General features: G+C 44.3%; 1 protein-coding gene across 1 annotated transcript; it reads right to left on the reverse strand.

Annotated features, from left to right (window-relative positions):
• Positions 1–438: 438 nt before the first annotated feature.
• Positions 439–24,206, reverse strand: wdr43 (WD repeat domain 43). The gene is made up of 18 exons (XM_083634222.1): positions 23,994–24,206; positions 22,972–23,106; positions 20,685–20,806; positions 18,053–18,173; positions 17,762–17,880; positions 16,107–16,209; positions 15,851–15,915; positions 13,995–14,154; positions 13,818–13,904; positions 11,886–12,011; positions 10,879–11,028; positions 10,563–10,649; positions 10,373–10,404; positions 9,979–10,042; positions 8,707–8,820; positions 7,137–7,206; positions 4,158–4,210; positions 439–2,380 (listed from the first exon to the last, which is right to left on the reverse strand). Exons 1-18 carry the CDS (start codon positions 24,198–24,200, stop codon positions 2,243–2,245), a joined length of 1,953 nt encoding a protein of 650 aa, XP_083490348.1. The 5' UTR covers positions 24,201–24,206; the 3' UTR covers positions 439–2,242.
• Positions 24,207–25,360: the final 1,154 nt, after the last annotated feature.

A 25,360-nucleotide genomic window follows, 5' to 3' on the forward strand; every position in this document is an offset into this window, starting at 1 on the left:
ACCGTCTATACTAGGGGTGTCAAAAATAATCGATTATAAGATTATGGATCATAATACAATGCAATTCCAAATGCACTTTTATTTTAAAAGTAGCCACACAGTGAGAAAAAAGAAAGTGAGAAAAAATAAATCATGTATTGCGGAAAAAAGTGATGCATCGATTTAAGATGCATCAAGATGCAACGATAATCGTAATCGAATCGTAGCCCTCTGAATCGCAATCGAATCGTGAGGCCAGTGAAGATTCACAGCCCTTATACGTGTATATATTATGTATATATATGCATGCATATATATGTATATATATATATACATATGTATACGTGTATATATACATGTATATACATATACACTGGTATGTTCAGACATTTTTGTTCTCAGAAACAAGATGCTATCTGCTGATAAATGCGGTAGCACAATGACAGTTTTTACAAAGTTTTGTTTTTTGATTACCTGTAGACATGTTTTTTTATTTAAAATAAGTGAGCTGCAGACAGAGTGCAGATCTACAAAAGCAAACAGAGAATGCAGGCACACTAGTGATAAATATTTAAGTTCATATCTGCATTATAATCATTTGGAAAACCCATACCGAGTTGACCACTAATTTAATACTCTTCAGTTTAAATCTTGGAGTGAGCATCCATGTTGAGCAGTCTGTCTTTGTGACCAAACATTCAGTGGCATCAAGACAAATCTGAACCAGATGGACATCCACAATCGGCTTTGGTGCAAAATGCCCATAGCCCATTTACCTTTGGCTACGTTTGAACCGTCTGACAAAGCTTTTTAAATGATACCTACACTTCTCCAGCAAGCCAATGTTAGCAGGGAATCTGGGCCCAGTTGCACAAAGCACCTTAGGTTAAGATTTCCCTTAAAGTCAGAGTTAAGGTGTCCATAAAATAGAAGCGGCTGCACTAAACACCCTTAAATCTTGTACTTATGTTTTCCTTAAAATGTTGAACCTTATGGAGAAGATTTAAGGGTGTTTTGTGCAGCCGAGTCTATTTTATGGACACCTTAACTCTGACTCTAAAGGAAATCTTAACCTAAGGTGCTTTGTGCAACTGGGCCCTGATACTTATCACATTTCAGTCATGAGTTTCCCTCGCATGACCGTATCAAGCAACATACATATACAAATATAGATCAACAGCATCCTGTACAGCACTAGTGCATTTGTCCCTTAGTGATGCTTTTACACTTCATATCCCCTCTCAGACACAGTAAGGCCATTTCAAAACACCCATTTAATCACCTATTTGAGCAAAGTTCACATTTTCCTTTCCTCAAGTTGCCCCTGTGGCTCTGGGTTCAAGGCAACAAACCCCAAAACTAAATGCACAAAAGAGGACAGTTAAAACAAAAATGAAACGTGGAGAAAAAAACAATAAAAATAATAATTCATGACGAGACTTTACAGGAATTTTTTTAATCCCAAGGATTTCTGGGGATAGCTGTAGAGGGAAGAGCTCATACAAACACTGCACTGTACATACAGATTTACACTGTGTGGGCATGATGTATGGCCACTTCTGGATCAAGCAGTATTCTGTACAAAACAAAAACAACCCGGGACCCTACATCCCAATTCCAGACTGACCCTAGCGGTTGGATTTGTGTGCTCCCCCACACAACTAGGAAACGCTCCAGGTACACTACATAGCAGCTGCGTTAAGATCAACCAAACACTGGCAGAGTGCTGTGTCATCTACTGTTAAGCGGGGCATAGAATATACTGTAATAGTCCTAGTACAATGTGTGAGATTTGGAAGTGCAACGTAGGCAAACTGGAACGCAGCCAAGTTCTTTGTCCCGTCATCTTCAATATAAGTCCATAGGGGTGAAGCACGGGCACATGAGAACAGGCTGCATTGGGGAATTGGGATGCAGAGCAAATTAAGAATGCAAGAGGGAGAAATTACATAGATTTGAATCAGCAGAATGTTTTTTTTCTCCACAAACACAGCCATCACCGCTCAGATTGGGGCGGGGGGGGGGGAGAAGAGGGAGTATGACATCACCGCCCTAGTGGCTGAACCATGTCGTGGCGTGGCAGGGGGGCCCGCGCCGCCCGAGTGCCGATGTGATCTGTCCCTTGCTTGTGTGATCTGGTAAAAACCATAATCTGTTCTGATAATAAAATCCAAAGCATGAAAATAAAATGAAAGTATATATAAATCTTTCAGGTCCATTTCTTTTTCTTTCAGTTTGTGTACGCTTGGCATTTCCAGACGCTTCATTCCTCTTCGCTCTCGTTCCCACGCTCCATGTCCTCCTCTCCGTTCGCTTTGGAGTCCGTTCTGTCCGGATCCTCGTCTTCCTCCCCCGCTGGCCCTTCCTTATCTTCTTCCATCGCCTCCTCCTCTTCCCAATTCTGAGAGGGTAAAGAAATCAACACCTCAGGGCTCAGCTCCTATCCTAGCTTCAGGGTATCTATTCTGCAGGTTGAATGTAATACTTTTTAAGACCTTTCTTGAGATGTTTTAATGTCACTCCGACCAGTAACTGCTCAGAAACACTCTTTCCCACTCATTTCACTCTATGGTTCCCCAACATCCAGTAATGATCCATCAATTTCATTCGGGCCTGAATCAATCTGTCAGAACTATATGGTTCCATGGATCATGCAGTATGCCAACACAGACCTACGCAAATTACTGGCTAATAACTCACAACTGATATCCTGTTGTTTTTTTAATTCAAATAAGTAATTAGGCTAAGCGATCAGTAACACGGGCCTCTTAGTAGTCTCTTAAAGCAGACGCGTTTGCTCCCGCAATTTGCAAATGCTTCCGCCTACCTGTCTGGAATTCATCGAGGAGAAAGTTGGGTCAAAACGGAAATAACGCGGGACATCCGCTAATTTCTCCAATCACCTGCATAGGTTTTGTTTGCATAGGTTTTTTGTTCTCCCTCCCCCTGAGCTACAGTATGCTGGTATGAAACTGACAAAGTAACTGGTGTTCTCACAACAGCGACCATGGCATCTAGGCAATTAGTGCTACAGTTCAGCATGTGAAGTGGAAACATATCGCATTGCAAAAACATGAAGTCAACTAACAGGTGGAATCAATAGCTAGTCATTCACTGTTAACCCAGAGGTTTAGCAGCTCAAGCTATAGCTAATGCTAACCAACTACCGGTATATCCTTTAGCTGCTTAGCAACAGGTTGTCATATTGCTTGAGACATTTATGTGCAGCTAGGTACTCTTGCGTCATTAAAGGAACACTCTGCCCATTTTCAACCAGCTTTGTATCATTAGAACATCAGTAGTATATCAGAAAACTGTAAACTGTTTTGAAGTCTGTCATTTAATTTGACAGTTATTGAGTGTTAAAGTGTGGACCAGTGACATCACTGGTCCACACTAACTCAAATTACCGTAATAACTCATTAACTCAAATCAACTCTCAATAACTGTCAAACTAGATGAATGATGAATAGTGATGTTGGAGCATATGGGACTAGCTGCTGCAGGCAGGGCTCCAAGTCGAGGCTGACGCACAAGTATGTTTTCCGCTTAAGGCCGACTCTCCTTCGCTCTTGCTTTCATTCAGAAGCACCTCCACCTTTGGAGCAATATCCAGTCTGGCTTTGGAGCAGCTTTCTTACTGCGGGCTGTCAGGCTTTTTGACAAATAAGTGGTGAACTTAAGATGGCCGTGGATCCTCTCCAACCAAACAGAGTATGGGCCAGACTGCTTCATGTTTAGGTAGCAGTGAGGTCACGGTGGAGTGCCTGCCGGTTGATCAACACTTGCAAACCACAACTGATATATTATGGTAATTCTGTGTGGATCACAGCCACATAAAGGTGTACCACCATCTACCGTAGCAGAGTCAGTGCACGTTACCTTTTGACATAGACAAATAGGCTAGTGTAGGTATTAGATGTTGGGGAAATGGTCATTGTTGTGGGATATACAATTTCTGTCAAATAAATGATAAAAACTGACCAGAAAATAGACAAGCTCACTCATCCCGAGATCAAATTTCATGCCTCGCCTCCTACAATTCCAGACATTTTTAGACCTTGAACATCAACAACGAAATGGAAGACCTTTTAAGACTTGTCAAGGATTCACGGGGACCCTGCCAATACTCCATCTAGGCTGCACATTTCTTGACTGATCAGTTTGTCATAACTTACGTCAGAGTCGTCATCAGGAAGACCTTCGGAGGCCTCATCTTCATCAGATGACTCTAAAAGGTGAGGAAAATGAAAAACAAATCATCAGTCTGTGATGCTGCAGAGCCAGAAAATGAGATGTTTGAGAGATTAGAGATTTCATGACATAAACAGAAGCACAAATCCCACACATCCCACACAGGCCTGAGTAGAGGTGACGGGGAGGGAGGTGGGACTGGGAAGAGAGATCTCATTTGTTTTGAACTTCCATGGAGGGAGAGATCTATCTCAGCTATTTGCATTTCAATACCATAACGGAGGCATTCGGTTATGACAACACTGACTCTGTGGTCCAGGAGAGCGGGATGTCAACATGATTTGCTGAGAGAGTCTGCTCTGCTCCGAGAGGCCAGGCAGCATCTCCTGCTGCCACCTCGAGGTATGATGCAGTCACGAGTCAATTTATTATGAAAAAGTATGAATCTATGTCAGAACTGTAAATATGCTTTTGCATAGAGCAAGGAAGTGAGGGCAGAAGGCAGATGTAATGATCAATCAAATAAGTACCGTACATTGATGTAGTATAATAGCAAGAACATGGAAAACTAATTTGTAGGCAATCTGACCATCACTCCACAGCAGCAGAATAATAGACACTTTTATTCTCACTGATTGAGAAATTACATAATGTAATTGACTTAATTAAGATGATTTTTTGTATTTACAAGATTTCATATACAATGCTTGGTTAACAATGGTTAACATGGAAAAATGCACATATTTCTACTAAAAGAGGAAGTGCTATGAATGCAAAGTAGAGGACCAAATAGGTCAACTCCACAGCTTATTACCATTACTTGTGATATGTGTCAATCAACTCCATAAGTGAAACCAGTGAGAGTTTCAGGTAAATTAGCTCAACAGTAGGGGTGGGAATCGTGGAGTAACTCACGATACGGTCACGATACTTGGCCCTCGATAACGATATTATCACGATACAGCGATTCTGCAATAATCGATATATTGGAAGAAATTTAACCTATGATACATCACGATATCTGTGTAACTGAAGAGAAAAAAATACCCCTAAAAGGCAAAAAGCAGGTGTCCGTTTGTGTGGAGGAGGCAGAGGAAGCGCTGCTGGTATCGATAAACTTGATACTGTAGAAAATGAGTACCGGTATTGTATCCGTTTAAAATGTTTAGTATCGACTAAGTACCTAAGTATCAATATTTGACAACCCTAGGACTCGGTTTATCAAAATGGCTGTGGGGGAATCAGTTTCAAGATCCTGCATATTTTAATAAAATATCGATACTTGGTGCCAGTGTATCGATAACGTATCGCAAGTGGAAATATCGCGATACCGTGAGTATCGATATTTTGTCCCACCCCTACTCAACAGTGCTGCTGCATGTAGAGAATGAGTAACCTCATAAAAAATTATGACATGTCTCAAATGTAAGACAGGTAGCCCTATTATTTGCCTCACCTCTGGGTGATTATTTTGCATTGGAAAAGGCCTAATTCTAACCTGCAAATCCAAACTGCCAGCTGTCCTGAAAGGAGCGTTATTGCAGTTCCTCTTATTAGCCCATCTCACACTATGAACAGGTGAAGGAAGCCTGACAACAACCAATTAGACGGTAGGATACACGTTTGCAATGGAAAGACCAGTTAAAACCTAATGATTAACCTGAACAAACTATGACCATACGCCTTGTTCCACAGTGGAAATCTTCAGCTTCCCCTGTTGGGTTGCTGACGGACCCATAACGAGCCCAACATCGTACGTCAGCAAGCTTCCAGCAACGGAGGGTCTGAATCACAAATCAACTTTCCGGGAGACTTGCGGCAAAATCCCTCAAGATGATGTGGGAGAAATCTGATTGGCTGGGCTGTGACGGAAGTTACGCGTGTTCACCCGGGATCTATTTAGATGATGAACGCATTCCGGATGCACCGCCCTCGAGGTCCGTGGTTGGTCAATTCATGTCTGTCATGCATCCTTTTCTTCTTTTCACTTGGGGGACGGGGGCGCTAACCAGTTTTCAGAGTTGTGTTGCAGACGTAGATGCATCCATCTACGTCTGGCTACTGCAAGAGGGACAGAGCAGGGCCTTGTTCTGCTTTAAGGGGAGGATCTGAACACTGCTGGTCAGGTTGCCAGGCAACAGGAGTCTTGTTTGCGTGTGGTGCATCGTCAAGAGTGGCTGCATGGCAGAGCAAATTGCCTTCATAAATCTTTACCCACTCGGTGCACTCTTTCAGAAAAAGCATCACCAAATGATTTAAACTGCATTGACAAAGATAATGAACGCCAGTCAAAATAATGAGAAAACGAGACACTGGCAGGGCAGCAATTTCTACAGAGCATCAATGGGACCTGTTGCATTCCAGTGGGCTCAAGTGAATCCAGTCAATCATCTGAAATATGCTGCACTCACATTAAAAAGATCGCTGATTTAGGTGGCAAATTAGGCTCAACAGTTTATTCCTGTCAATTTCAACCTGACCCAATTATAACTGGACTGTGACTGGTATAGATGGCTCATCGTTTTGATGGGTGTGAGTTTTGAAGTATCTCAGGAATTCTGTCAGCACCACTGGACTAGGGATGCCACAGTGTGGACATTTTCCCACCGGGTAAATGCCTACTGTTAGAAAGAAACAGTTTACCATGCAGCTCTTTGCATGTGTTTAATATCATGAGGATTTAATATCCGTTTAATATTTCTGGACTTGGAGAGTCAGTGGTGCTCAAGAGTGAGTTTATAGGAAGCACATTTGTTGTTCTCTCCTGTGGTCCCTTACTATAATATTTCTATAATATTCCTGTAGGGACTTGTGCTGCATCGTCTGGTCTGTGCTAATGTAGGCTATGGGTCACTTTTAAAAGTAGAAGGTTAAATAAAATGCAGATGGTCGGATCACAAAGTCGGATCTGGGCATCAAGACCTGTAGTGTCAATGCGGCCCAAGAGAAGAAGCAACACTCACCCTCTTCATACACCAGTTTAGCTGTGTGGTCCACATCCGTGACTGCGTTGCTGCTGTCACTTGTCGCCACCTGGTGGTGAAAAGAAAGTATTGTATTTATATCCATTAGGGGAGCATTTGCAGACCTACAGTACATCCCATTTTCTTACTCTGGTGTCATCTATAGAGTTACCATGATGGCAAGTACAATCAATGTATTATCAAATTAGCAAGGGTATGTGTTTTGTATCGCAGGTACAATAGAAAGTTATATTTAGTTTGAAGAAGCATACATTATTAAAATCTCTCACTGTAGTGATTGACAGTCAGGTTGTGTACTTTGAAAAAGCTTGGCGACAAGGTGACCAATATCTGGGGGGCACGGTGGCGCAGTGGTAGCGCTGTCGCCTCACAGCTAGAAGGTCCTGGGTTTGATTCCTGCCTGGGACGCGGAGTGTGTCTCCCCCCCCCCCCCCCCCATGTCTTCAGTGTCTATTGCCCAGGTGGGCTATCTTGTCGGAAGGGCCTTTGTGTGTGGAGTTTGCATGTTCTCCCCGTGCTTCCTCCATATATAAGCCCCCCACTAAAAACATGCAGAAGATGGTCGTCTGACCAGCGGCGGTTGGAAGAACTTGGTGCCCGGGCGCTTCACTGCAACTGCCCATCACTCCTGGCCTGAACCATGGCGGACGAGCCAGGATGGGTCAAACGTGGAGGACAAATTTCACGGCGCCTCCAAAAGCATGCGTGTGTGTGTGTGTGTACTGGCTGCCGTGCACGTGTGTGCATGACAAATGGTGTTTGTGACAAATAAAGACGGGGTTTGTTTGTCCATCCGGTTTAGTCTGGATGTCTAAATAAAAGTAAAAACACTTGAAAGTGTGATCTGTCCACATAATGTCCGAATAATCCTAAAATTAGACAACTCATTGCTTGCAAACATTTATTCTTGGCCTGAGGTTCCTCCATACAACATTGGTATGGACCCGCACTAAAAACATGCAGAAGATCATCTGACCAGTGACGACTAGAACTAAAGTTGGTCCCCAGGCGCTGTACACAAGGAAAGCTGCCCACTGCTCCTAGCCTGCCCCCCGGAGGAAGGACAAGCCTGGATGGGATAAATGCAGAGACTATTTCACCGGCCAGCATCAGCATGAGAGTGTGTGTGGCCGTATGCGTGTGTTGGGTTGTCGTGTGACAAATAAAGACGGGTTTGTCCAACCAGTTCTCTCTCTCACTTCAATCAAAACTGATCACAAATTGAAGCATACTGACAGAATACTGATGAACATGTTATTACTATCCAACTTCTGAAAAACACATTTTGACTCGCATCTTAACCTTGAACTCAAGAGTGAGATGGAAGACTGCGATTTAAATGGGCTAACTTTGTAGCCAATCAGGAATGGGTCAGAAAGTGTGCTGTGAAGTGGAAATGTAGCATTTTGCTGCAATACATAGCATAGAGACATAGATTTTCGGCTTAAGACGGAGGTAAAAATGACAGCCATTTTCTATCAGCTAACTTAAAACAGTTGGCCAAATCTACTACCCATTTGGCCAGTGGACAAAATATACCATAACATACCTGTGTCATTAGGAGATACAGTTTGCCATGCAGCTTTGTTAGTTTGTGGAACATCTTCACTCTGCTTTCGATCATGTGGTAGAGCACTCCCAGCTGGGTGACCAGGTCTGGAAGCTGTTGGACAGGTACATGGATCAGTACACAGAGGAAACACTGCTTCAACTGCAGAGAGCACATCTTCAGAGGATACAAATCAAAACACCACAAATTACTTCATTAAAATGAAGATTACAAAATGTAATCGTACAAAAGGGAGGTCCCTGCCTGGGAGCTCCTCATTCTGAGAAATTGCTACAACAATTACGGCTGTTTATGGAGCCACTGACCGACACAAAACCTGGACGTTTCATTTCAGGTAAAACACGAGGGTTTTTTATATGGATTATGCCAGCTCTGGGAGTATGAAGTTCTTTGAACGCGGGGATATTTGGTCACAAGAAGCGGTTTGCTGCTTGTCGAGTGGGGAGGCTACGCTACGTTCAGCAAAACAGTCCGTCGTCAAGTGTGTCCGACCAGTCGCCCGTATTCAGCAATGTTGGTTCCGCACCGTCGTCTTAACATAATAATAATCAGCACGCAAACAATTGCGCGACTTCTCCCGCATTATAAATTACAAATCTGCAGGAATTGACAAAAATATTTATATATATTCTCGCAATCCCACGTTGATTTTAAGCCCTGTATATTGTCCTGTGTTTGAATGAAATGGGTCGAGCATAATTACAAGTTGCTTGTCCAAATATATATAAACATGCTGGCTAAAAATGTACTGCTAACGTTACAGCAGCCACATACTGTTCATTTAGACACCGGGGAACAGCACAGTTGCTTTATGAATTACAACACTTGATACAACCTATCAATTTCCAATACCTGTACCGCCTAATTTAATTAGTTTCAAGAGAGATCCGCCCCCCCCCCCCCTCCCCCGATTAAAACTAATGACTAAAAGTTGACTAAAATATAATGACTTTTCGTCGACTAAAACTGGACTAAAACCTTTTGAGTTTTCATAGACTAAAACTATCAAGGAGAGAAATGACTAAAATGTGACTAAAACTAATAAGCATTTTCATCCAAAAGACTAAGACTAAATCTAAAATAGCTGCCAAAATTAATACAGGTGTGTAACATTTTAATGAGGTTTAAAAGACAAACCTATGTAATCTGAACTCAATTACCACAGTTGAACATGACAATAAATGTAATACATTTTGGTATGTTGTATCATGAGCACAGGACGAACACAGGCCATTTGTAGAGTGGACTCACCGAAGACAGGTATGAGGTGTGGTGCATGAGCACAGCCTTGAGCCACCGTACCATCAGCACCGCCCTGCGGGGGGCAGCAGAGGTATGTGCTGTTAAGTATTTACATTGTAATGCATCAACATCTCCTAATAAAAGGGATTATAACTTCTCTCACAGTTACTCATGAACCACTTAGGTTACAGCTGAGTGTTCCCTGTAAATCAATACATATTAAGATGACGTTATGGTTGATATCCAATACAAATCAATGACATTTTCACCATGAAAAGTAGAAAGGGCAGCAGTGTCTGCAGCAGTGGCAGTCTGATGCGTGTACAGAGATGCTCTATGGACTTTCATGTTGAGATAAGCCAAATACGTGTTTAGAGTTGTGAATTGTGAAGCTTTCACTTACGTAAAAGGGTGCCCTTGCAACCTCTTTGTGATCTAGAGAGGAGGAGATAAATGACAGGATTCAAAACTGGAGTAAATCCATTTAACGGAGTTAAAAAGACTGATATCTCAACATAATAAAGAATAAATAAATACATAAAATATCTTAAGGTAAATACAACTTCTCAAATACCACAAAATCGGACACTCACCTCTTCCACCAAAGGCAGGACAGCAGGGAGGGGTAACCGAGCGACCGTCTTCTTTATCACAGCCTCCTTGCGGGTCTGGAAAACTTTCTGTATAAGCGAAAGAAGATAATTTGGTAAGGAAGAGAAGAGGTCAATACTCCCAGATGAGCCGGGGTCAAGTAAGGACAGGTCTGGTTGTATTTCTCATTTAATTGCTCAGAATTCAAAATACTACTGCATTACAATTTTTTTGTTTTAGTTGACATTCCAATAGCTTACTTCCGCTACATTTAAATGCTACGTTGCAGAGACCAGACTCTCTGATAAGAATACTCACATTGAGGATGTTGGCGTCACTGCTCTCTAAACCCTGCACCAGCAGCACTGCAAAGTTGTCCGTCTGTAAGGAGGGCGCCCCCTTAGGGCCTCCCTTCACAGCGGAGACTGTGGACAGATCGATTTCGCCTAGTCGCTCTGCTATTGAGATCTAGAGGGGAAAAGGTTGTCATGGTGACCAGAGTTACCATCAGATGGGACAAGCATTGCTGAGAGTCACAACAGTGGGCTAACCTTTGGTGTAGCAGACTCACTGTACAGTTCATCTCAGGTGAACAGTGACTGGTAGCAGGGACATGCTGTTCAGACATTTGGGCCGATTCACATTATTGAATTGCAAATCATTGGACAAATATAGCTCACACATTTTTTTTTTAAATTTGAGGCAGCATAGGATATGCCTTCTCTCCAATACATAAAACGGTTTCCAATCGAGTCGGCAATGGAGAACAAGGCTAGGTCGGAACCTAGCATATGGCCAGCGCGATAAAGCGTTCACGAGCATCGGCACGCAAATTGGACTGGACAAAGCCAGATAGAGGGCCCGCGTGCGCTGGCCAAAAAAAAAAGTGTCAGAAATGTATGTGACCTTTCAGTGAATACAGTAATTAAACACTCTCAAAACAAAACAAAACGAGCAAAATGAAATGACCAACTCTCTTCACGCTGCGCTGCCAGCGATGCTGAAATTAAAAATGGCAAGGCCAGTTAAAGAATAGATGGGCCCATTTTCAATTAAAAAAGAAATAAAAAGCTTTATTCAATGACCGTCAAATGGCAAAAGGAGCATAAATTTAAACCGTTGAAACAGTGCTCATCCACCTATTTAGAATGCTTATTGGCAAATTACGATTGCCAATTGATCGGTGCATTTCTAATCATTTAGGCTACAACACTGGGGTTTTAGGAGTCTAAGCCAATCACCACAAAATCAATGCCGATGTAGAGCTAGTCTGGTGCATCGTCAGCAAAAGACTCTCTGTGTCTCTTTAATTAAAGATAACATACCTCTTTGGTGTCTGTGTCTTTTTTCCTCTTCTCTAAGCCTCGAGAGATTCCCTTGATTGGTGCTTGGTGACCAGGAAGCCCTGGGACCAACATTTTGCTCTTGGCATTGACAATCGGGGTCTTCACCTGAAAGCATGAACAATTCTCTCGTTTTTATCTCAGGCACAATTACAGTTTGACTGGTGTGTCCAGTGTGTGAGTTTGACTGACAGTTTGACTGGTGTGTCCAGTGTGTGCACTTGACTGGTGAATAAGATGTGCACTTGACTGGTGAATAAGATGTGCACTTGACTGGTGAATAAGATGTGCACGTGACTGGTGAATAAGATGTGCACGTGACTGGTGAATAAGATGTGCACGTGACTGGTGAATAAGATGTGCACGTGACTGGTGAATAAGATGTGCACGTGACTGGTGAATAAGATGTGCATGTGACTGGTGAATAAGATGTGCACGTGACTGGTGAATAAGATGTGCACTTGACTGGTGAATAAGATGTGCATGTGACTGGTGAATAAGATGTGCACTTGACTGGTGAATAAGATGTGCACTTGACTGGTGAATAAGATGTGCACGTGACTGGTGAATAAGATGTGCACGTGACTGGTGAATAAGATGTGCATGTGACTGGTGAATAAGATGTGCACGTGACTGGTGAATAAGATGTGCACTTGACTGGTGAATAAGATGTGCACGTGACTGGTGAATAAGATGTGCACTTGACTGGTGAATAAGATGTGCATGTGACTGGTGAATAAGATGTGCACGTGACTGGTGAATAAGATGTGCACGTGACTGGTGAATAAGATGTGCACTTGACTGGTGAATAAGATGTGCACGTGACTGGTGAATAAGATGTGCACGTGACTGGTGAATAAGATGTGCATGTGACTGGTGAATAAGATGTGCACTTGACTGGTGAATAAGATGTGCATGTGACTGGTGAATAAGATGTGCACTTGACTGGTGAATAAGATGTGCATGTGACTGGTGAATAAGATGTGCACGTGACTGGTGAATAAGATGTGCATGTGACTGGTGAATAAGATGTGCACTTGACTGGTGAATAAGATGTGCATGTGACTGGTGAATAAGATGTGCACTTGACTGGTGAATAAGATGTGCATGTGACTGGTGAATAAGATGTGCACTTGACTGGTGAATAAGATGTGCACGTGACTGGTGAATAAGATGTGCACTTGAATGGTGAATAAGATGTGCACGTGACTGGTGAATAAGATGTGCACGTGACTGGTGAATAAGATGTGCATGTGACTGGTGAATAAGATGTGCACGTGACTGGTGAATAAGATGTGCACTTGACTGGTGAATAAGATGTGCACGTGACTGGTGAATAAGATGTGCACGTGACTGGTGAATAAGATGTGCACTTGACTGGTGAATAAGATGTGCACGTGACTGGTGAATAAGATGTGCACGTGACTGGTGAATAAGATGTGCACTTGACTGGTGAATAAGATGTGCACGTGACTGGTGAATAAGATGTGCACGTGACTGGTGAATAAGATGTGCACGTGACTGGTGAATAAGATGTGCACGTGACTGGTGAATAAGATGTGCACGTGACTGGTGAATAAGATGTGCACGTGACTGGTGAATAAGATGTGCACGTGACTGGTGAATAAGATGTGCACGTGACTGGTGAATAAGATGTGCACTTGAATGGTGAATAAGATGTGCACGTGACTGGTGAATAAGATGTGCACTTGAATGGTGAATAAGATGTGCACTTGAATGGTGAATAAGATGTGCACGTGACTGGTGAATAAGATGTGCACTTGAATGGTGAATAAGATGTGCACGTGACTGGTGAATAAGATGTGCACTTGAATGGTGAATAAGATGGGAGAATTTCAGTGAAAGTGAACCAAAGCCACATAAGCCTCTGCTTCACCTCATCATCAGTGTTACCTTGGAGACGGTGGTTTCCATGGAGAGGGACAGGGTGGTCTGCATGTCCCGGGTCAAGCAGACGTGTCTCTTTTCTGTGTTGATCTCCTACAGGAGGAAATAAATGGTAAGGGAAAATCAAAGGTGAGTAAGCGTATTAAAATAAAATAAGTGTTTTTATGGAGGTGTGGCACTCACAACTTTCTCCATTACAGGCTGCAGGTGGCTGCCATAGGCCAGCAGCACAGTCCGAGTGTCCGCCCCGAGGGCTGCCGCCAGCAGGGGGACAGGCATTGGAGAGTCAGCTGTGTTGGACATCTGCACCGTACAGGAGGGTGACAAGGGCTTCTTACAGGGCCTGTGGGGAGGGACATGGAGCCATGAGCAGGTTTCTTTGGCCAAACATCAACACGATATACAAAGTTCAGTTGAGCTGCCCTAGCTAAGATTTGATGTCTGAAGCCCCGACACGCACAGGGAGCGAATCTTGACGCGCGTCAAGATCTGCCCCTATAAGCATCCGATCTGAAATGTATACACCACAGAATGACAGAACCATCACTATTTGGGGGAAAAGGCCACTAATTTATATGTAATCAGGCACAATTGACCGATTTAAAAAAAAGTTGTTATACCGTAGTTTTGAGCCCCTAGCTGTCATAAGTCTCTTCTAAACATGAACTGCGGATTATAAGCGTAGAATCAGGTCCGACTATCCGCCGCAGTTACCCTGCTAGACATGACTCAATAAACCGCTTAATCACTTTCTAAACATGGGGAGAAGCTCCAGCGCGGTTTGGAGCACAGTGCTGCTGCCTGGCTACTGCAGAGGAAAGGTAGGCTACAATTCTCTCCTCTGGATCAAATTATATGTTTTGAATGCATTTACGGTATTCCTCTAGTATTCTTCTCAGAGATCGACTTTGCAGCGGGAAATATAGCCTATTTTGTTTGTCACGTCATTCTGGGCAAGCTTGGGATAGAGGCTGTTGGATCATCCTACCTGTTTCCCGTGGGGCAGAGGGGGAGAGAGAAAAGGCAGCGTTGCGGGGAAAAATGATGCAATTCTGTCCAAACTTAATCTACGGTAATCTCATTTTATCATGACATCCAGGGATAGGCTATGTTTTGCTAGCCAATGTGTTTAGAACATTATTGTCACATTGTATTCTTGCTAGTATAGCGTATTAATGCCTGCTGTATTTAAACTGCCGTGAGATTTGTTTGAGATAACGGTAAAGGTAAAGTCCTACTGATTGTCACACAATGTGTGAAATGTGTTCTCCGCATTTGACCCATTCCCTGCGGGAGCGGTGAGCGGCAGCAGCGCCGCGCTCGGGAATCACATGGTGAATTCACCCCCCAATTCCAACCCTTTGATGCTGAGTGCCAAGCAAGGAGGCAAATGGGTCCCATTTTTACAGTCTTTGGTATGACTCGGCCAGGGATCGAACTCACGACCTCCCAGTCTCAGGGCCGACACTCAGACCACAAGGCCACTGAGCTGGTAAGATTATCGAGACAGACGACACGGGGATGGAAGTGGGCAGAGAGGGAGGAGGGAGCTCAGAGGCTTTGGTCGCTGCTGGAACCTCATTTGACGCTCCAAAATCTAAACAGCTTCGGAGTACGGGCGTCAAGGCAGTTTGACACGCGTCAGAACGCTCTTGGTGCGTGTTCGGCCGTTTAAAACAATGGGTGGGCTTCCAAGCACTGGCATCTGATGCTCCCTGTGTGTTTGGGGCTTTAGTCACCAACTTAGTCACCACCAAGTTTCAGGGCGAATTTAGCTGAATGTTGCTTTTAGGATGGACATTTAAATATGCATATCTTCTACTCTCTTCAACTGTTTTCACATTTCAATGTCTGCCACATCATTTGAACACTTAGAATCTGCACTTTCACAATCTGCAAAAAAAATAAGAAAAACGACCTTGGCCTACTCGTTACCCAAAACACCAGTCCCTGTCACATTTAACACCAGTCCCTGTCACATTTAACACCAGTCCCTGTCACATTTAACACCGGTCCCTGTCACCTTTAAAGGCTCTTACCCATTTAAAAAGTGCTCAAAGAGATGCAACTGTCCATCCTTGGACACCACCGCCAGCCTCATCGCCTGCACAACAGAAAAGAGATTTTCACACAAAGATTAAATGGCTACCTCTCGATTCCAGCAAGACATTTTCATAAATTCTGCACCCAGTACATTAATTTGAAGTGGGTGCAGTGGTGTGGGTTGGCTCATCAGTGCTATATTACACTGATCAATCCACCCAAAGCACTAAAGCCAGTACAAACAGGGCTGACCTGTTCCTTGCTGTTGGAGGTGTACAGGTCGATGTGCTGGGGCTCATCGGTCAGTGTGAAGGAAACCACTGAGTTCTTGTCCTTGCCGTCTTCTCGCACTTGCCTACAGGAAGACAACTTCCCATCAGCAAAATATTTTGTGTGACAACAGAGCATCACCCACATGTTGTGTGATATGACAACAGAGCATCACCCACATGGTTAAAGGCTTTGTGTGACATGACAACAGAGCATCACCCACATGGTTAAAGGCTTTGTGTGACATGACAACAGAGCATCACCCACATGGTTAAAGGCTTTGTGTGACATGACAACAGAGCATCACCCACATGGTTAAAGGCTTTGTGTGACATGACAACAGAGCATCACCCACATGGTTAAAGCCTTTTGCACACCAAGTCTGTATTTTTCGTCCGAAATTGTCCCAAGTATAAAAATAAATACGACCTCATGTGTCACTCACGTTTACACAGACTCCAAAACCTTCGTCCGTCATTAAAGTTCTCGGAAAAAGGTTCGATTTTCTGCGTTTTTCCCCCGCATCAATCAAAAGCCTTTTGCGAGCTGTTGGACCCGTCTGTGTCTGTGTTTGTGTTTGGGGGAGAAAGACAGAGGAGAGGCCGAGCGGGACTCCAGTGTGAGTGGAGAGGCAGTGGCTCGCTCCACCTCACTGGCCCCTCTCTGCACCCTCTCCCCAGGGAGCTCCATCTCACTGGCCCCTCTCTGCTCCCTCTCCCCAGGGAGCTCCATCTCACTGGCCCCTCTCCCCAGGGAGCTCCACCTCACTGGCCTCTCTCTGCTCCCTCTCCCTGGGGAGCTCCACCTTACCTCTCTGCTCCCTCTCCCCGGAGAGCTCCACCTCACTGGCCCCTCTCTGCTGCCTCTCCCCGGGGAGCTCCACCTCACTGGCCCCTCTCTGCTGCCTCTCCCCGGGGAGCTCCACCTCACTGGCCTCTCTCTGCTCCCTCTCCCCGGGGAGCTCCACCTCACTGGGCCCTCTCCCCGGGAAGCTCCACCTCACTGGCCCCTCTCTGCTGCCTCTCCCCGGGAAGCTCCACCTCACTGGCCCCTCTCTGCTGCCTCTCCCAGGGAAGCTCCACCTCACTGGGCCCTTTTCCCGGGGAGCTCCACCTCACTGGGCCCTCTCCCCGGGAAGCTCCACCTCATTGGCCCCTCTCTGCTGCCTCTCCCCGGGAAGCTCCACCTCACTGGGCCCTCTTCCCGGGGAGCTCCACCTCACTGGCCCCTCTCTGCTAACTCTCCCCGGGAAGCTCCACCTCACTGCTCTCTCTCCCTGGGGCACAGCGCACCACAGCCGACTTGGCGAGGTGAAGGTGAGCACTGATGGAGCCCATGTGTTCGGTATGATATTCCCCGACCTGCTGCCAGCTGCCTTCTCCAGTCCACATCACTGCTGCTGCAGATGAGCTGCTGCTGCCTGTCAGTCATGTCGTAACGTGGATACAGGAGAGGACTAATATTTTGTCTCGTATTGTGAATAGGACGACGAACATCATAATGAAGACTCAGTGTGCAAGGTTTCTGTGCGTGACCATTTTTTCCGGATGACGGATTAAAAAAAACGCAAACAAAAAGAATAGACTGTGTGCAAACTCCTTAACACTAACAGCAGATGATCTCTGGACTGCACTCACCATACACTGAGGAGTCGATCGTGTGCTGCTCCGGAGAGGAAGTAGAGACCGTTGCTGTCGGGGGGTCGCGTGGTGGCAAAGCGTAGGTACGTCACAGCTGTGGAGTGGCCTGTGAATTTCTATTGAGAGAAAGACAAGAAACACAGTTTATTCAATTATTTTCTAAATGTGAGGGACACGTGTTGGACTCCATGTTGGAGTTTGGCTGTGGCTATATTCAGCTGAACTAAATGAGGGTTAGACAGACTGATGGTTGGTCTCAGACAGGGACCAGCTGATTAAAGGACTCACCCTGTACACCTCCTTGGTCTCCAAGTCCCACATCTTGATGGTCTGCCCTGCTGAGAGGAGCAGCTTGCCATCAGGGCTCACAGACAAACTGATCACCGCCGCCCGGTCTGCCTTCCACTTGCTGTGGAAACAGTCAAATACAGTCATCCAAACCTTTCCAGGAAAACATGGCAATGGCTGGGGCACATTTTGATCTTCGCCAATTAAGGTTTATTCATAATTTGGAATACAGTGACCGCAAATAGTCGACGATTCGTTTGAAGGAGCCTGATACGACTGCCAATCTCAGTCGAATAGTTCGCAAAATGTGGTTATGAAACAAGGACAATTCCATTCCGGGTATATGGGGGTGCAGAATTTCTGATTTGACATAGAATTGCTTGGTTTCTCCCAATAGCTCGTGATATATAGCCTTGGTATAAGTATTAGAGATGGAACGATATGAACATATCATATCACAATTATAGTGACCAAAATTATTACGGTTTGTTCAAATGTGCTGAAAATGTTCAAAAAGTACTAATACTCTCACAGAAATCATTTCACCAAGTTTTATATTGAAAACTCAGACCCAAAAAGGATTGATACACTCACTGAAATCTAGGGATGCACATTTTCCACAAATTCCGGAATCGATCATTGGTAACGTTAATCAATCAATCGAGTAATTGTAATTCAAATAAATAAATAAATCCAAACAATACCAAATGCATTTTTTCCTCAATAAAACCTTTATTTATACAGCAGCAACATATTGTATATTTCTCACAGCATTGCATAACCTACACTATGAAACATATAAAAACGTAGAAGCATAACTTTCAGACATGTCAACATTTGCCCAGAATCCGCGCCGCAGCCGCTGCCTAGGTCCAACAGGGGCTCACCACAGATTGTTTCTTTTTTCTGCTCGCCGTGCGTCGCAATGCAGGGTTGCACAGCTCCAATCCAGGTGAGACTAGGATCCAGGCAATTTATCCGAATGAACATTGTTCAAGTGATTGTTGCTGTAGGTGTACACCAAATCACAGATAGGCATAGAGGGGCCTCAGAGAAGTGATTTGCACTGAGCAATCTAGATGGCAAAATTCATGATGTCAAGGAAAACATAATTGTTGTTCCATGTTCATCACAGCACAGCACAGATAGGTCTACGGTCTTAAATGAAGTTTTACGGCATACAACAGTATTTTCAGTGTAGGAGGTTCAAGGCCAAAAATACCCCAAGAAATTTCAGAACGCCCCAAAAACGGTGACATAGGGGCAAAAATTGCCACCAAGATTTGGATTTTATTTTCATTCAATTAATTGAATTTCCATCTCTAACACACTCAGCCCCTGCAAGCCGTTTCCCAGAAGATGAAAAAGAACACTTACACAAACTGCAATGTTGTTCATAATAAACTTTAGCAACATCAGGGTTGCCACTGTTTTGTAATGATACTTTTCAAGCAAAAAAGAAAAAAGATTAAAACCAAAATGTATCCACCACAGGTTACCTAGGCGACCAGCCGCATATTTGAGCCAAAAACGCCTTTGAGAGAGCACAACAGCCAATGACAGCTCAGCGATCAGCAAATTGCTAGATGCTTGTAGCCTACGTGGCGAGTGATACTTTAAATAGGAAGAAAGTGTATCAAGCTTGGCCCACACAGATTTTTTTTTTTAACATAGGTTAAATGTGAGATTATGGAGTTGGGAGCATGGAACTCTATATCGTCGGTGTCGGGCCAGGACCTCGAATGTCACTTTTTTACTTTTTGTCATGAATCAATGCCATTGGTCACCCTTCACGTCTCTGTGTGGTTTTTAACAAATGCAACCAATGGAAAAGCATTAAAACGAGCTTGTGAGTAAATCTCGTAACGCCATTCGCCCTCAATCTGTCAGTCAAACCTCGAAATTCCCCCCCTACCTCCGTGTGTACCCCCCCACGCAGGACACTAAACCCGGAAAAGACACACGGCAGACGCGCTGTGTATTTCTCATATCGTTTTGACTAATCCTGGCTTCCTCTGACGTTAATATATCAATCAAATGTTTTCCAGTTATTCCTAGGCTGCAAACTTGTTTTAACATGCAAATCGGAGTGCTTTCTGACGAGAATAAAGTAACGTTAACGTTACGTTATGTCAGACTATTTCTCAGCCCATGCCAAAGCCCCCATTCGGCCATGAGAGGCAATGCTGTTGCTCCTGCGCGCGCCCCCGCGGCCTGGAGCTTGGGGGCTCGTGCATGAGGATGCGGCTGCCTCCCGCTTGACTGGCCATGAGAAAGCGCTTCCAAGTCGGACTGATAATATAAACAACATAATTTGAGCTTATCCAGGTAAGATATTAATAAAGCAATGACACATTCAGCGGGAAACTAACTATAATTAAGACATGTGCCAACTTTGACGACATTTGGTTCAGTAGTTTAAGAGCAAACAGGTTTTTTTTACTTCCTGAAAAGTTTCTGTTTTGGAAATTCGAGGTCCTGGAACGACAGCGGCGATATGCTAAATGTGTTTCAGTTGATTGTGGAAACCATTGGAGCCAGGTCTCATTTCCCAAGGCTTTCCAACTGTCTTTCGCATTTCAAACATTTTCTTTTTAACAATCGCATCTGAATGGAGGTATAAGATACTGACCAGCGCGTCTTTCCTGTCTGCAGGTCCCACTCGATGATGTGTGTGTCATCTGAGCCGCTGTACAATAGACCGTCTTCGGGGTGCCACTGGACACAATTCACCCCTCCACTGTGGCCTCCGTCCTGACAGACAGTTCATACAATTATAAAACAAACTGTTCAATGATTCAATTCACAGTAGAGCACAGGTCTCTTATTGCCCACGAGGACTTGGGAGCAGGAAGGGGAATATTGCTGAATTTGTAACGAAATAAACGAGTACACATGTGAACTCAGGCAATTATGGATTATTTAAAATGATAATTCGCACATGATGTAAGTTTTTCCTATTTCCTGTACTCCCTTAATATTTTGCAGCGTTGTAATGTTTTTCCTTTTGTCATGTTATGAAATATTTGCCATTTCTCCCTAAACATCACAAAGGTACTACCAATGAAGAGGGCACCAATTTTAACCCAAAATGATGTAAAATCACATTTGCTTTCTGCTCAGGTTTATAGATTATAGGAAAGAGAAAGTCTTGCTGTGGTTTGTTTGCTAGCTTGAATGGGATGTGACTGACAGAAGGCGGGTCTTAAAGGGATAGTTTGGTTTGTTTGAAGTGGGGTCCTATCAGCTAGTTGCATACACTAACTGAAATAGGTACAGTGTCCTGGGCGCTGAAGTCACTCACCCAATGAGCCTTGGCTAGCGTGTCAACAGTCACATCATAATATGGGTGTGGAATCTTCTTATTCATTGATGTCTTCGTCCTCAAAGTAAGTTATACTCCGTTCAGTTCATCAGCGTTAGCATTCACTTAGCTTACTGTCTGAGACGCGGCCATGCAGAATTGCCCCCGTGCAGCAGAAGAACATGCAGTAAAACCTTGAGGCTATTGCAGATTGGAACATGAGATAAATAAATCTGAAATTAGGTCAGGAGCATTAATTTCATCCTAAAGTTTAATGGGAAGTATTGCTGGACCTTCCTTGATATTCTGTGTAGTTCGAGCTTTGAAAAACTGTCCACAGGGTCGAGGCAACAATAAAAAAAAAAAAATACAAAACCCACAATGCATTTCACCTCCGCCACGTCTATTTCAGCAAATCATGATGCATGTAATCGGTCACATGTCTTGAAACAGTGATATACACGTCTGCGTCGCAGCCGGCATGAAAGGTAAAATGACACGCCCGTTGCCGTCGGTGTTAAAGGGATATACACGCAAATGCTGCATCCGGTATCAATGGGTTAATGTAACTGCAGAGAACATTAGCTATTGTTTGAAACATTTTGGAGAGGAAGACACAGAATCAGACAAGCAGGAAGACTCCCCCTCTGGTCTCATCTCAGCTCTCCAGGTGTTCCCTAATGCTCGTATTCATAGAGAGCCGCAGGAATGAGTCCGGAAAACATCAATGCTAACACTCCCAGTTCTTCACTTCACTATGGGATTTTTGGCGCGATGCTTCCTATTCAAACGCGAACCAGTGTTCAGCAGGATAATCTTCACACATGAGGACCACTTTTATGAGTTTTTAAGCTTTTACGTGCCGTTAAAAGGGCGGCTAGCTAGCAAACGGCTAAATAAAACTACACTGTTGAGTCGACGGGGATATTATACGTCAATAACGTCATCACTTCAAAGGACGAACAGGGAAATTCTCTTTCCCTCACCTGGTTCAGCCCGGGGTAATCAGTGCACAGCAGTGCACACATCAACAACACTCCAGGTTGAGTGGTGACGTGACGTGGAAGCCTATGCGACACTGTGTGTAGTTCTGGATTAGCTTAGCACGAGCTTTTTACTTCTAGGGCTCGCATTTATGCTTCAAAACTCATGAAAGTGGTCGTCATGTGTGAAGATTATCCCGCTGAACACTGGTTCGCGTTTGATTAAGCTTGCGTTGCCCAGAGACCTTATTTGAAGCATCGCGCCAAAAACCCATTCAAAAATCCCATAGGCAGAAACAGTGAAGAACCATTAAGTCCGGGACTTCCGCGTTCTGACTACAAAAATACGTCATCCCTGCGGCTCTCTATATCAACTGGAACTTCTTTCTTCCATTTAGAATGTAAAACTTCATAGCCTGATGTTAGTGTTGTGATGCAACTTCTCAAAATACTACTGATGGTTTCCCCTTCAGAGTGATATTACTTTTTACTGACCAAAGTCTCCAGAGTTGTTTTCTATAACATTTGAGAGTGAATGGGCCCCGGAGATGTGGTCAAATTGATCTAAAAAGGTTTGATCGTGGACCATAGGTGTAAAAACTCCTTTTAATGTCAGAAAGGCTCTAACTCACCAGAGTGCAGTGCAGTGCCCCCTTTGTTGTGCTGTAGATGAGCACGCTGCCCGCTGCTGTGCCCATCGCCAACAGGTCTGCCCTCTCCTGCACCTGCCCTGCCTCGGATTTCCTCTTTTTCCTCTGTGGCCCCTCCTGAGAAAAACACACAATCACAGTGAAGCAGCCTATCAATTGAGAAAGCATAAAGAGTTTGTATTATAACATGGTTCATATTGTCATTTAACTTAAAACAATCATACATTTCAGCCAATGACAGTAATACTTGCAACACTGGGATGCAAGGTGCGTCTTGATAGTCTTTATCTTTACATTGCAATCTTCCCTCCCCGTAAACCACTGTGATTTGAACATGTACAGCACATGGAAAACTGTCTAACTGGAACTGGAGTACATATAACTAATATCGAGTGGCATAACGTTAGATAGCTTAGATATGCTGTTAACGTTTTTTCATTCTAATCATATAATGCTAACTTTAGCGTTATTGCCAAAAGTGTTTTTGAGCCTCAACTGCCAGAAGTGTCATGGTGGCGCACACGCGTCTCTAAAGCTCGGGGGTTGGCAGCGGGCTAATGCTAACTGAAATATCTGATTTATTTGTGGTGCGGGGGGCAAATTAGTACGTTAGTTACGGGGAGCCCAGTCGTGTTCATTTGTTACGCGGTAAGTATCCTTCGAGTTGGCTCATTCTGAAATAACCTAACGGCACTCAATGAGATTTATTAAACTAAACGTGCCATGTGGGACTAACATGTGCGTCCTGCGCAGCTGTTGCAAGCGAGCTAACTAGCAGCTAACGTGGCTAATTAGCTAACCTTAAACACGACTGTTTCAATGCTTCAGACAAATGAACGCACCTGCATGGACACATAGCCAGAGGGGGCACTGAGCTTTCTGTCCCACCTGCTCCAACAATACTGACATTTTGTTGTTTAATCGTGCGCACTACTTTGAGAGCTGTTATCACAGCCAGCTCACCATGGCCTAAATACCGTTAGCTAGGCAGAAGCAATACATACCTTGACTGTCCGGCATGGTCCCCAAGCTATGCAGGTACAAGTGGCACTCAAATGGGCAGAAGGCACATATTCTTGGTGAAGTGTTTTACTATCAGTGTTCCAAATGCGAAGTCTGCCATCCTGGGCACACAAAGCTAGGTACTGTCGTGATTTGGGTGAAAAAACGCAGGGTAGCCCCAGCGAAGAACTACCACCATCGGACGCCATTTGTGAAGCGCTTGCGTCTGTCTGTGTGCGTGGTTTACAGAAACCACGTGTTGGTCCTCCACAGGCATGCGCGTAATCGCGTCAGCAACGTGGCCTCTGGCCTCCCATTGGCTGCTGCCAGACAGGCGTGTTGTTCCATGCTGCCTTCAAGTCAACTCCGCGGCTCCCAGATCTGAAGGTAGAACGACCCGTCGGTTAATTCAGTACTTTTGGTCGGAGATAATGACAAAATAGACGCTCTACATAAAATCACTGATGTCACAATGTCTATGTCCATACATGACAATATCAGCGTTATTTTTTTGTACCTTTATTTATTCAGGGGAGTCTCAGTGAGAGCAATGCTCTCTTTTTGGAGTGCCCTGTTCACATTCACACACACAGACACATTCATGTCTGGAAGTTGGACCAGTACAACCCATTGAGATAAATAAAGGTACAACCACAGTCTGATCTGCTTTATATATACAGTCCATGTCTGCTGGCCACACCGCTACTCCACTGGAGTGGTTGGGGTTAGCTTGTTCAAAGGCACCTCAGTGGTAGTAATGAGGGAGGGGCGAGCACTGCCTTTTCACTTTCCCTACCCAGATTTATCCTGCTGGTTCCCGGGGATTGAAGTGATGATGACCTTCAGGTCACAAGCTCGCTTCTCTAGCCGTTGGGCCACCACTGCTCATCTGATGACATCATCAGTGGGTATGACATCATCCCATCATCATCACTGATGCAGTTTTTAAAATGTAAACAGAGTTAGCTGGCTAGAGTCGGACACTCAAGCCTCGCGCCACTTGGGCTACATAGGGTAGGGTTCCATTGCCGTTGTCACCCAGTGACACGGTTTGTTTACCAAAATGCTGCTCGGCTGATCCCTCGTATAAGAATAATGGATCAGCACCCTGTAACATGAACTTGGAGGAATTGACATCACACAACTCTTTTGAACAACATGCTGCAAAGGGGGCATGTCTGAGGAACATGTTGATATTCCCAACGATCTCATCTTTTTTCCTTTGCATTTCCTGCATTAACGGCTTGCTAGCTAGCATTAGCTAAATGGCTTCTAGTCAACTGTGTATGCTCATGGTGACCACTTGAATGCCACGCATGTTGTGTGACCTCCGGTCTCATAAACACGAGTTCATGACTTCCAGATAAAG

Source organism: Poromitra crassiceps (assembly GCF_964638095.1).
Source record: "Poromitra crassiceps genome assembly, chromosome: 3".
NCBI lineage: Eukaryota > Metazoa > Chordata > Actinopteri > Beryciformes > Melamphaidae > Poromitra > Poromitra crassiceps.

Excerpts from the sequence above, each read along its gene's own strand:
- wdr43 (XM_083634222.1), bottom strand. The coding sequence starts at position 24,200 with ATGGCGTCCGATGGTGGTAGTTCTTCGCTGGGGCTACCCTGCGTTTTT. Across the intron at positions 18,174-20,684 it reads CAGACAGGAAAGACGCGCTG|CAAGTGGAAGGCAGACCGGG; the intron begins GTCAGTATCTTA and ends CTGTTTCCACAG. Across the intron at positions 4,211-7,136 it reads TAAACTGGTGTATGAAGAGG|AGTCATCTGATGAAGATGAG; the intron begins GTGAGTGTTGCT and ends CTCACCTTTTAG.